This window comes from Lytechinus variegatus, chromosome 9 (assembly GCF_018143015.1).
Source record: "Lytechinus variegatus isolate NC3 chromosome 9, Lvar_3.0, whole genome shotgun sequence".
NCBI lineage: Eukaryota > Metazoa > Echinodermata > Echinoidea > Temnopleuroida > Toxopneustidae > Lytechinus > Lytechinus variegatus.
In genome coordinates, this window is record NC_054748.1 from 35184229 (window position 1) to 35197800 (window position 13572).

At 35.9% G+C, this 13572-nt stretch overlaps 1 protein-coding gene across 5 annotated transcripts in view; it reads left to right on the forward strand.

Moving 5' to 3' along the window:
• LOC121422088 (DENN domain-containing protein 2B-like) overlaps positions 1-13572 on the forward strand; it is a 70490-nt gene that overhangs the window by 51681 nt on the left and 5237 nt on the right. For 4 of the 5 annotated variants that reach the window (XM_041616898.1, XM_041616897.1, XM_041616899.1 and 1 more), the window contains 7 exons: positions 3220-3404; positions 4506-4667; positions 7890-8060; positions 10414-10533; positions 11513-11619; positions 12502-12679; positions 13011-13170. In XM_041616898.1, the coding sequence (XP_041472832.1) occupies positions 3220-3404; positions 4506-4667; positions 7890-8060; positions 10414-10533; positions 11513-11619; positions 12502-12679; positions 13011-13170 (1083 nt within the window). Of the gene's footprint in view, positions 1-2537; positions 2697-3219; positions 3405-4505; positions 4668-7889; positions 8061-10413; positions 10534-11512; positions 11620-12501; positions 12680-13010; positions 13171-13572 lie in introns of those variants that run through there. The other variant, XM_041616900.1, reaches the window with a different exon arrangement.

Below are 13572 nucleotides of genomic sequence, written 5' to 3' on the forward strand. Positions count from 1 at the left end.
CTTGAATTGACTAGATCTAGATTTCTAAGAAGAAATGTATGCTTTATTGTACAAGTAACATGTTCAAAGGAACTTTTGAAGAGATTTTGTTCATGTCAACCATGTCAGTTCCATCTTAGGAAGGTCATCTGCCATTGTTACGTTCTTGGGATATAATTAGAAATTAGAAATTATACTGGGTCAATCAAAAGCGACTTTTAAATGCAGATGTTTAAACTTGTTCTGAGAAATAATCGTCACCGTCAAGGCTTGCATTTCATTGTTTTATTTAGATGTTTATTTAATCATTTTCTGTCAGAGGATGGGTAGCCCTTTCAACAAAGCTGAAAGTCAGGGTTCACTTCTATATTACAAACAATATACATGTAGAACAAGTGTAAAAAAACAGAGACTTGTATAGAGGCAAATCACACCACAATTTTATATTAGCAATAGAAGTTTTAAAAAATAAAAACCAATGAGAATGCAAAAGATGGATAGTAACACCTATCAAACAATTAAAGAAGTACACGGTGAAGAAGACTAACATGAATATTTCCTTTAATGTAAAGAAGGCTATGAAAAAAGTATGTTTTGTTTCAATATTTAATTTTATGATGATATTTATTCACTTGTGGATCCCCATGGCTACAGTACTTGAATTGCCAAACACACTGTCAAAATTAATATTTGAAGCTTTATAAAGACAGTATAGAAACTCACAAATTAAGTTGAATTGATCATATGATTTTAATCATGCCTGCAGAATGTTGTTTGGACTCTAAATTTCATACATGAGGAAATAATTCAAAAAAGCCATTTATGAACAAGAAAAGAAATTAAATATTAAATCTACAATGCTTTAGAGTTAATGCTAATCTTATATTCAACCCTATTAATTTTTTGAGATAATATCAACATTCAAATGCCACTCAAAAGATATTTGATTTTGATTTAATACTGGGATAGCTGCAACAATGCTTTTATTCAATTTGAAGAAGAAAGAGGAATTACAATTCCAATTCCTCACAGGAAAGAGTCTGAGACTTATAAAATATCCCAGACTCGAAAAAAACTTCCGTCCTGGATTGCTTCCAATTTAGAGACAATATGCAACCTGTAGGAAATCATGTGTACGGGAATTATGCCAGATATAGTGACATAAAACGATCTTTTAAGTGAGATTTAATCCAGCATTCCTCCACACAGGTCTCTCCATAAGACAGGGACTCATACTGAACTGTTAGGAGCTATGAGTCAGTAAACAAGACATAGTCCCTTGTGTATTTCCATATCAAAATATCATACATGAGAATGGAGTTTTCCTGTTCAGTTCTGTGGCTTCTCTTTCTCTATGGATATGAGTAGTTGGAGAGTTTCTTTGTCAAATCTATCTTTATGTATTTTCTCAGTAGAGTTGTGTACATGTAGGGTGTTTAACTTCTTTGTGCATGATGTAGGTATTGTTGGACTAAACTATAAAATGATTTCAATTATACCTCTCTCTCTTCCTCGATCCTATCTATCTAATGCTTTTTTGTTTCTTTCTCTCACTCTTCCCCTTTCTTACTTCTTTTTCCCTATCTCTCACTGTCTTTCTCTATCTTACTGTGTACCATTTGAATGCATTCATCGTTGTTTGAATTTATTTGTAATGTATTTTAGATATTTAATGTTATAATGGCTATATTACTGTATCAAACAGTAATATAATAATGTATTATGATTGTAATGTATAATGTACTCTGATTTTGTATCATGTAATAATGTAATTTAACCTGCCGGCCAACCTGATAGGTTGCCGGGCCTGGTATTTGTTATGCTTGATCTTTAATAAAGACATGATGTACTACTACTAGTAGAGAATATGGTCTACTGAATGAAGGGGGGGGGGGTAAATTGACTTACAAGCTTTCTTATCTGTTTTCCTGCAAATATTATCCCCTTGCTGTGGATGTGTTAGTAATTTTTAAGATCAGGTACCAAAAGTAAGTGCCTTCACAAAATTAGCATTTGCATCTTCACCACAAGCATGATTTCAGTTTTGTCTTTCAGAGTTGTTTTCATAAACCCTATTGTTTTGTCTCTGTAGAAATTAGATGATTACAAGTGAAAAAAAAGCATTCAGTGAAATAATTTCTAAATCCAGAGCAAAAAATGCCCAGATTGTTGTTATTACACATACTTTTAGATGTATTTTGTGAATCCAAGGTTAGTGATAGAAAGACTCTTCACATTCAAATAGTTTCTGTATTTGCTGTTGATGTAATATTTGAGGATTGTAATTATGTCTTTGTTCTCTGTCTCTAGTCATGTTGAGTGGGTGCATTGTTCAGTTGAGGAAGGGGGATTCCTCAAACTTTTCCCAATATTTCCCCCCTTCCAGAAGAAGTAATATGCTTTAGGGGGAATCCTCAAAACTTTTCCCAGTTTGTCCCCTTACCGAGCAGGTATTTTATTCTTTTGTGTGATACTTCCATGAGTCAGTGATCAATACACATTCCTGATGGCTCGTTTGTTTTCCTTTTGCCTGTAAGTGAAGAGTCTTGCTCTGACGTCTCAGAGAGTCCTGCATTTGTTTTCACTTAACCTGATCCAGAATTATTCATAATGGCGTCACTTGGACCTGATAGGCTTGAGGAGGGGTGATGGTGAAATAGTCTTGAAAGTTCATACAGATTGTGATTTTCTTGACTGTTGCATTTTCATAGCATATAGTAAGAGATAAGATATTATTGAATTGGCATAAGGGGCTAAATTGATGACACAAATATTTATTTTCATCGACAACTGCTATAAGCTACTGAAATCCTTGCGTCTGATTTGTTCAGAAGAAACAAGTCAGGGAAGTGAAAATCACAAGATGCTTTATGAAAAACTCGCTCAGTCATGCATGGAGATTGATTTTGTGATCACATTAAAAATTCAATAGAGGAGAGACAGAACAATGAGAGTGGACAAAGTTTTGTCACGGTGAAACAGAAGTTAGCAGAGGAGTGAGAGAACTGGCAATATTGGTTGTTGGGTCATCTGGTGCAACTCGGTCTATCAAACTATTGGACTCATAGATCTATAGAGAGGTAGATATTGTTAAGCACTTGACAGGTAGACGACAGACAGGCAGAAAGGTACATGGATTCCACTGTCACTCACAAACCTGTATCTATTCTCGCTCTTAGCCATTTCCATGTTAATCTTAAAATAATGATTCCTTTTTTATGTTATCTCTTCACCTTGCAGTTCTCAAGAAGCGCTTGACCTATGTCCGCGCCATGAGATTACGTTCCTCAGTCTACTGTACGATGCAGCCTCGATGGGCCTTGCAGTACTCCAAACTCTACGAATATGCTGTCATCGTCTCGCTGAAGATCAACCCAGAGACAAGAAGATATGAGCCCTACGAAATGAAGAGGTTCCCTCATGAGGTAAGTGTTCCTGTTGGAAGAAAATATTTATATAGGAAATATATATATCTTAAGACGGACACTCATTCTGCCCGAAACATCAAGTCTCTCTACTGCTTCTGCTCATCATCTCTACTCGCAGACTCAACCAGCATCTCCTCATCCATCCTACTACTCAAGCTGTTTCAACTCATCAATCTCTTCTGGTTTACAGTCCTTTTCAGGACTACATTCAAGAAAGAATACTCAACTCTCAAATTTCCACTTTCTCGCCTATCCATTTCTTTTTCTTCTAATCCACTGTTTCTATGATACTCCACATTGTGTACCGTAAACCACATCAGCCATTGTACGTGCCACCGTGCAAACCTTCAAACAACATCTAACTTACAGTTGATTGCAAGTTCCTTGCAATGCCCCATTAGTTTCACAGACAAGGCTGACAATGTTGCAAATGAAATGATCGACTTTCACTCTTTGGATGATTGTTGCTTGAAGCTTCTGATCAATGACATTTTGAGTTAAATTCTTGGTTTTGAGTGCTGAGAAGCTCTGTTTCTATATCGATATCAGTGATATCAAACTTCATTAAATGGTAGTCAAGACCCCATAGCATAATAGTTTAGGTATTGATCATGAAGCTGATAAACTGATCACTCACAATGCAAACAACACTTACGGTATGAATCAGTTCCATAATCATTGCTAAGTCTTATATAACGCGGTGATTTTCTAGTATAAGATATGAAAATTACGCAATTTTTAAAGAATGTTTCTAGTTCTGTTAATTCACAATATTTTCAAATGGTGGCACGACATTTGCTACAGTGACAATTGCTCTGGGCTTTATTATGTCTAAGATATAGGTTAAGGGTTAGGGTTGCAATAGGGTTTTATGTTAGGGTTAGGTTAAGGATAGGGTATGATGTGAAATCCAGGGTTAAAGTTTGTCATTTAATTTGTATGTAGAATTTATAGTCAGAACAATTGTCGCCGGAGCTGTTTTCATGGAACTGTTCAAACAGATGTTAATTCAGATTTCAGACCTTGACAAAGTCTTACCCTGGGCCTTCTCATGGTTTTTATTTGTAGTAAACATTCTATTTTCTTTCTATTTTTCAGGTGAGTGATAGTCAAACAGACAAACTGCGAGCGATCCCAGAGTTCTGCTTCCCTGACGCCTTCAAGTGGGCCCCAGTTGAACAGTACAACAGCGAGAGCTTCTGCTTCGTACTCACAAGCTCAGATGGATCAAGACTCTACGGTTACAACAGAAGAATACTGGTAGGTCCATCACCTTCCTGCTCAATAATTCTCTCTAAATTCCTTAGGTTGCAGTTAGATGGCAATCAGGGAATAATCAAAAGTTGGATTGAAGTTTTCAGGCTAATTAATTCAGATTCCAATCGTATTCGATTTGGACTTTTGATTCAGTTTGGATCGCTCCCTGATCACAATGTATTAGATTAATGGTCAGTCTACAGAAGTCATAAGAGTTGGCATGAAAATTATTAAATGTGAATGTTAATGGGGAACTAGCCCACATTCTTTGTGCTTTCTCATTCTAAGAATATACCATTTGAGATAACTAAGCCCGTTCTTTGGTCTGACAGACTATTGTGAAATAACTGCTTTTAAATTTTCACAAAATCGTAACATGTTCCAGTTTGTTAACATTGACATCACAAAGCCTCTATATTAATGCAGTGTGTGACTATTAGAATGCCACTATTTATGATTTCCCAATCCTGCTGTACATCCTCCCCAGCTGTTAACCAAGTTGGGGTACAACTCAGGGCTTCAGGCTTGGTAATACAAATAGCACATGTATGATCCAATGATTATGTTCATTCAATGTAATTACATTCAGAGGCCCTCACTGACCAACTCTGACCACTACTGTTTGTTAACTTGATAAATATAAACCATTTTGAATTGTAATAAGAATCATTTTATATGGGGATTTATACAAGAGAATGGAATGTTCTCAAAACTTTATAATAGTGATAATGTTACAGCTAAAAAACAACAAGAAAGATAATCAAAATAAATGTTTCTGATAATAACGGAAGTAGTTGTAGTAGTAGTAGTAGTAGTAGTAGTAGTAGTAGTAGAAGCAGCAACAGCAGTAGCCGCAGTAGGAAGAGGAATAGTAGAAGAAGTAGTAGTAGTAGTAGTAGTAGCAGTAGTAGTGGTAATATAGTAGTAGTATAGTAGTAGTAGTAGCAGTAGTAGTAATGAAAAAAGGAGTACTATAATTGAAATAAATCTTCTAATTCACTATGACCAAATACATGTTTTAGCATACATATATAGCTAATGACATCATAAAAAAATGAATTTTCTCAGTTATGATTTTCTTGTCTGAGTTGTGGGTAGCTTTGTAACAGTACTTCATACGTTGATAAGCAACCGTGCATATCCTGTATCACTGCTTTACCATCAAAATCAATTAAACAATTATTTGAGGTTTCCAGATGATTGGTTGAAGCAAGGAAATGTTTACAGAAGAAAACCTAATTCTGGTGAACCAAGACTCCTTTTCTGTGGCTGGGCATGGAAATGTTGGTGCTCTAGAGGCTCACGTAGAAAAATATATTTTGGCCAATATGTGTAGATGTGTTTTGATATTTATTGACAGTGAGATAATCAAATCAAAAGTACAAATCTGTAATGCTAGTATCATGGTAGGATAAATGCAATATGAAACATCAGACATACAGATTTATTTTAACCTTAAAATGTATGAATATGAAATGTTGCAATAATAAAAAAAACTTACGCATAGATTATCAACTTTTTGATAGAAATGAGAAATTCCAGTAAGAAATTGTGTGGAAATTATCAGTTTTAGAAATCAGTCTTGGTACAGATGGTGTTAAATCTCACCAAACATTTGCCAAGATTCTCTATGAAACAGACCACAGTTCATACCCTATCACATTTTCAAAAGGAAATGTGCTGAGAAATAGGAGTCCCATTGACTACTTGGTGGTGACTAGGCACCCTATGGCAGTATAATCTCAACCATCTTAATGCCTTTGAAATCTTCAATGGGTGAATTAAAGTCCGGTGTTGGCCTTGAGATTTGTATTGCTTCCCCTTGCTTAAAAACTTATTCAGATTTTGTAAAACTAATCCAGATCACATTATTGACATCTCAACAACTAGTGAGTGACTTTTGGGGACCATCTTCATGTTCTGTTTAGTGTTATAATCGTAGAAAAATTGACCTTTTGACCTGTTTCATTCTAAATATGAATGATGCAGTTGAGTATAATCATAACTTGTATGATTTGGGCCCTGCAGCATTTTCAAGCTTCACATGTATTATTTGAGCAAGGAGCTCATTTTTAAGTTTGATCAATCAGCCTTAGGGGGTGTTGCAAGAAATATTTTTGATCAATTAAGACCATTTGCAGACCCTTATGAATTGATGTCAAGACATGCAGTGAAATCATTCTGACTTTAATACCTAGGTATATTAAACACCGCCAGTGTTCTGAAGTTATATCCATGAATATTTAGTTATATCCATAAATTTTTTAGTTATATCCATATTTTTCCCCCATTTTTAGGCAGAATATTCCCCAAGGGAAGACAAATTTTATGTAAGCACAAAAATACTCGTACCCGCCTACACAAAATTCTTTAAAAGCTACCTAATTGATTAAACTCTGAAAGAAATACCGCCTATTTGGTTCTCGGCTAATTTTACAATATGTGGAATAAGTCTGTTAGAAAACAGGTGAAGATTAATCGGAGTAACAAAGGAGTCAATTTGGTGAAGGGAACGTGATCCAGTCGCAGACGGAGAGATTCGTATCGACAATGCTCTTATTCCTGATCTTGTTGAATTCCGCTGAAGTGTCATTTTTATTGTGCATTAGACTAGTTTACCAGGAAATAACAGCTTGCTGACAAATCTAGAAAAATGTTGCTTACATGGATTGAATAATGATTTGGATTTAATATTGACAGGTGCCGGGTTTAGGGAAATCATTTTTGCATTCTCATATTTTTATTGTTTGGGATCCGCTGTTGATATTTTGAGATTGTTATCTTTCCTGTTCAAGTTTATCTGTCTAGTTGATTTAAAAAATGGAATATTCTATCATTGGTGTATTATCCTTGTATGTCAAGATTTAAGGGCTGACTTTGTGTTGTAATTTGTTCATTTTGTGTTCAGATTGTTGGATTAAACACTAACTGTTCATCACTTTCTAGCATCTATATTTTTGTAATATTCCTTAGTTTCCTCAACTTCCTCTCATTATGCTCCTTCCCCCTCCTCATTACTATCACCACCACCATCATCATCACCATCATCATAATCATCATCATCACCATCATCACCACCACCATCATCCACATCATCCCCCCACGATATAGTTTTGTGTGTTTTGGGAAGGGCGCATAACAGAGGTTTGTCTCCTCGTCCAGACTGATATCACCAATTGGAGTTTTATCCCTGACTGACCATTTGATTTTTCTTCCATCCTCCAGCCTCCAGGTAAGGGTCCCAGGTTACCGGAGGTGGTGTGCGTGATGAGTCCCATCGGATGCTATCCCATCTACAACCAGCTCCTTGATGAGATCGAGATCAGGAGGAAACATTCCATGGCAGCCGTTGACAACTTGCTCAAGCTCTCACAAGACTGCCCTTTCCCAAGACCGGTAAGTGGACATGAACAATTCCACGGACTATTTGGCTATTCTTATAAGCTACCGAAATCCTTGCATCTGATGAATGTTGGTTTCACGAAACACACTCCTGGGGGGTTGTTTCACTAAGTTGCAATTCCAAGTTAGGTGCGGTATAAAAGACATCACCGCAATCGTCGCATCATGCTAAGAGGATGCATCTACATGTAAGCACCTGCAGATTTATAATTACCCCATTCATCTAATTCAATCTATCATTCCTGCACTCAATGTTTGCTCATACTCCACTCCCTGGGGAGTATTCCAGCTAGTCGCCATTGAGGTACATGCAATCCTGGACAAGCTACAATGGCTTTCATATCCCTTCTAACACCTGGGTGGAGAGTGGCTAAGTGTGGATAGACACCTTGCCAAATGATGCTGGGCCATGGTGGGATTCAAAACACGTCCCTCTGATTACAAGGCAAGAGTCAGAACCGCTATAACACATGTAGTGAAGTAAACTCATTACAATCTAGCCTAATGCACGAGTTAATAACTGTTAACGATAACAGTGCATGTTTTTAGGAAAGGACAGAAATCATTCTTTGTTTGCGGATTTGTAACCCCCTACTGGTTCTAAAATCTTTGTGAATCAAGGACTTTTAGCTTGGAGGCAAGCGTTCTGAAAAGCGACAGCCTGTTACATGAGCAAGGCGCTCTCACTCATCATTTGCACATGTTGTGACACAAAATGGCATTCAGACGAGTTGAGGTTCGACAGGAAATCTGTCAGGGATAAGGGAATGTCAGATGAGGGAAGTGAGAGGGGGGTAGGGTGGGAGGGGGAATGAATCGAAGGTCAAGTAGATGCATGGAGACTGAAAGTGAAAGTGGATGATATCACCAAGGCTTCTCAGTATTGCATATGTGATGTCATGTAGATGATCCAATTTGATCCATTGTGTATTTGGTAAAACGCCTATTCCTTATACCTTAGTCACATTTGCTCTACGGCGAGTCGAGAACAGCAAGATAGGGATGACATTGAAAGAATACAGTAGGTGGTGTCAGCAAGATTGTTCAGTGTAGCGCATAGTATGTCAGGATTCACGGTGCCAGCAGAAAGTTCAGGGTCAATGAAAATCTGCTCAGGGTATCGCGATCGTGAGTACAGGGGAAGGGGGCTTGTACTGGGGGCAGAGGGATTGATCATAGATTGGTAGCAAAGACTTCTGAAGTTGTTTATGGATGATGTAATCGAGGTCACTGGTCTTGCACATGTTGTGTCACGTGTTACTATATGAACTAGGTGCATGGCATCTGAAAAGTAGAGGCTAAAGTGGATATATCTGTAAAGGGGGCGGGGACAAAGACATTGATTCAAGACTAGCAGAGGCTTATTTCTGACAGGAGATACTGTACCATCAGTGAGGTTCCTCGGAAAATGCCATTTTTATTGGCTTCAAGTTCAGAAGGAATGACTGATTTTGGTGTCAAAGATCTTGAAAGGTTTGACCTGCGTGCCCCAGGATTAATCATACTCTCTTAATCACAACCTGATTTTTTTTTCTAAATGCAACGATTGTGTCCCATGATAAATAATAATAATAATATAGGTGCATTTACCCAGGGAAGCCACTTCAGTTCTGAAAACTGTTCTCCCAGCGGGCCCTGCTATTACTATTAACCCAGCTTTAGGCAGCACCTATTATGAATGAAAAAACATACTGAAGAAATAGGGAATTGTTTTATTATTTTCAGGGGTTACTTTTCATAACCTAATGCTTAAATCTGCTACGTTGGATGTGCTTTAATCCATTGAAAATTGAGCCTGCATATGTACAGGCTAGAGTTTATGGAAAACATGTGTTACAGCAAAATTATGTAGTCCCCAATGGGTTAACATTCCAGTGAATGGGGATTTACTGGGTCTCTTTCCCAGGATGTGGCCAGAACGGCGTAACGAAAATAATGCGAAGCTTTGGAACGGAGTTCTTCTTTTTTCTTGGTAAGAAGAAAATGGTTTGTAACGGCTTTCATCTATTCTCTTTCTCAATTAGATGAATATGTAATGCCTTGGAACAGAAATTTAGGTGTAAAAATAGGGGTCCTCTCTGCGGCAGATACCCACCACAATTTATATACTGAGACATGTCAAACTGAGCACTAAAGCTGCGCTAACGTAGGAAATCAGGAAATTTAAAGACGATCAACAAATAAACGACTTTATATTTTTGACACTGAACAGTGCACCACTGATCGTGTTTGTGTTCGATGATTTCTGTTTGAGTTTTCAATCATGATGTTGTTTAGATTTGAAAATTGACATTGAGTACACCCTTTATAAACTTGATTATTTCTTTTGTTTATTTCCTGTATCTAGGGAAGTCACGTAAAGGTATCAACTCCGCCCAATAATAACAACTGGAAGAAGCACCATAGCAGTCAACTAGATCCCAAGCCTCTCATACTTCAGAGACCTCAAGATCAAAGATTAGAACATGTAAGCTAAAGGGGAATTCAACCCAAATAAAAACCCATTTTATACGAAAAATAAAAAAATCATGCAAGTTGATACATGAAAGTTTGAACAATATCAGACAAACAGTGAAAACATAAATTTTTAAAGTTGTAAATATTGGTAAACCCATGGAAACTTCAAATTGGCCACATATGTGATGTCATAGTGATGTAAGGCAAGGACTACTATTCCATGTATTCCAATACATAAAAGGGCTAAAATGCAATTTTTCCCAAAAGTCTTATATCAAAATATACTTTTCTTTGATGAGGTCATAAAATAATATGTTATTATATTGAGATTAACAATACTGCCCCTGGGGAATTAGGAGAAGACAACAAATCCCTGATAATTAAGTACATGGCCTATGGGAAGGTTGTCCTTGTCCCTTGTCATTATTTACATGTATTACGTTAAGATATAAATGTTAAGCGCTTAGAAACTATTGCAATAAGCGCTATATAAATGTACATTTTTTTTTTTTTTTTGCCAATTTGAAATCTTCATTGATCTCAATTTTAAAGCAGCTATAACTTTCTTATTGCTTGTTCCATTTCTTTCAAACTTTCACCAACCATTCTGTTAAATTGATGTTTCTCCTTCCCAAAACAACATTTTATGGCCAAGGCTGTGTCAGGTTAAACAGGGTATTGATATAGTCTTGTGCTATAAGTTATATAAATCAAATTGTCCGACCAGCTGCTAAGCTGTCAGATACGATTAACTGTCATTCTTTTTCTATTCTGTACTTCTTTCAATATGTTTGTTTTAGATGTTATTATTCTACTTTTTATAAATATAACCATTTTATATTTATATTTGTAGATGTTTGAAACAATAAAGAACATTTAATTTGCATTTTAAACAATGACAAACTTGGGATTGTAACATACAAGATCATAACATTTTCTCAACACAAATGAATTTAATCCATTATTTTTTTTTCTCATTTGTAAAACAGGTTGACTTTGATACGTTGTTTAACTGTTTGAGTGTGAACAGGATAGTACAGATCTTTGCTTCATTACTCCTAGAGAGGAGAGTTATCATGTGCTCAGGGAAATTAAGGTGAGTGATTCCAATTCCATCTAAATGTCACTTATTTCAACCAATTCCATATCAATTTCAATCATTTCAACCAATTTTATATCACTTTCAAATGTTTTGACAAAGCCCATATCATTTCAACAATTTCAACCATTTTTATGCCAATTTCATATGTTTTGACCAAACCCATATCATTTCAATTATTTCAGCCAATCCTGTATCATTTCCTAATTTTCAAACATCCCATGTCAATTTCAATCATTTCAGCCAGTCCTATTTCAATTTCAATTACTTTGACTGATCTCATGCCAATTTCAATTATTTTACCCAATTCTATTTCGGTTTCAATTACTTCAACCAATCCCATTTCAATTATTTCACCCAATCCTATTTTGATTTCAATTACATCAACAGATAATATGTCAGTTTCAATTATTTAAACCAATCCCATATCAGTTTCAATTATTTCAACAAATCCCATAAAAATATCTATTATTTCAATCAGTTCAATATTAATTGCAATTTCAGTTATTTGAACCAATCCTGAATTAAGTTTCCTTTTTCAACTAGTATTTTTAATGCTAAAATTGGATATGCAATGAAGAGACTGATTGTTGTGCAAGCTGAAGAGAATTTTATTAAGATACCCAATTTCTTACTACGTGTGATCTTGTCATCAGGGGTCTAATGGATAAAAAATTTGTCATAAAAACTCTGGCAAACAAAACTATATCATTGGCAATAACACATTGAAAAACTGACAAAAAAATGCCAGAGTTTTTTCTGCAACAAGTCCCAGGTTTTATGAATTATTTTCTTTCTAAATATGTTGCCAGGCACTTCCCGAATAGATTATAAACTCTTTATGAAACAATATTTTTGTGCTGTTCTGAATATTTACAGTAAGCTATCAAGATGTTCTCAGGCATTAGTGGGTCTCCTGTATCCATTCTCATGGCAACACGTCTACGTACCGGTCCTACCGGAGAAACTGATCGACATGTGCTGTTCACCGACACCTTACATCATGGGAATGCTCTCACTGTGTATACCGAGGCTGGAAGAGATGCCCCTTGAAGAGGTGGGTTGATGGTGGTGGTTTTGGTGGTGGTAGTGGTTGTGGTGCATAGTGTTGGATATAATATGCGCGAAGGGGCAAAAATGTCAATTTGATTTGAAAAATAATGATGAAGATGATAATTGATGATGATGATGATGATGATGAGGATGGTGATGAAGATGATGGTGATGATGATGATGATGGTGATGACGGTGAGGATGATGATGATAATGAAGATTTAAATCTGAAGATGATAATGGTGATGATGACGAGTATGGAGATCAATGGTGACAATAATGTTGATGTTGAAAGTGATAACAAACATTCATAATAAACTCTTTCCCTTTCACAGGTCCTGGTCGTTGATCTCGATGCTAGGGACTTCTACACCGTGGTTGGTGATGAGGAAACTATCCTGCCAAAGAAACTGTCATTAGCCCTCGAGAGGGCGCTAAAGGTCTGCAGTATGAGCAGTTGGGAGGGAGCCGACACTGATGATGAATTATCAGAAGGTACATAAATGTTTTTTTTTCTCTCTCTGAATAACATCAAAGTCAGAACAATATATGAACAAAAAGTGTTAATTAAATAAGTTGAAAACAAATGTGCAAGAAAATTTGATTAACAGAAGTATATATTTTCAGGTATTAATGTAATATTAATGTTTGTATGTCATGTGAAGTCAAAATTCTTATTAGGGTTAGGATTATTGGGAGTATAAATATTGTTTACTTTGATGACCTACAGTGTAAAGCATTTCAACCTAGGTTGTTAGTGTTTTAAATGCAATCTCTGTTTCATTAATACTTCATTTTTTTTTATTATTTTTTAAAAAGACTTCAAATATCCAGAATCACAAATAGTAATGGTTTATTTCAGAAAAGTGATTTATTATCTTTTTGTTTGATTTTTTG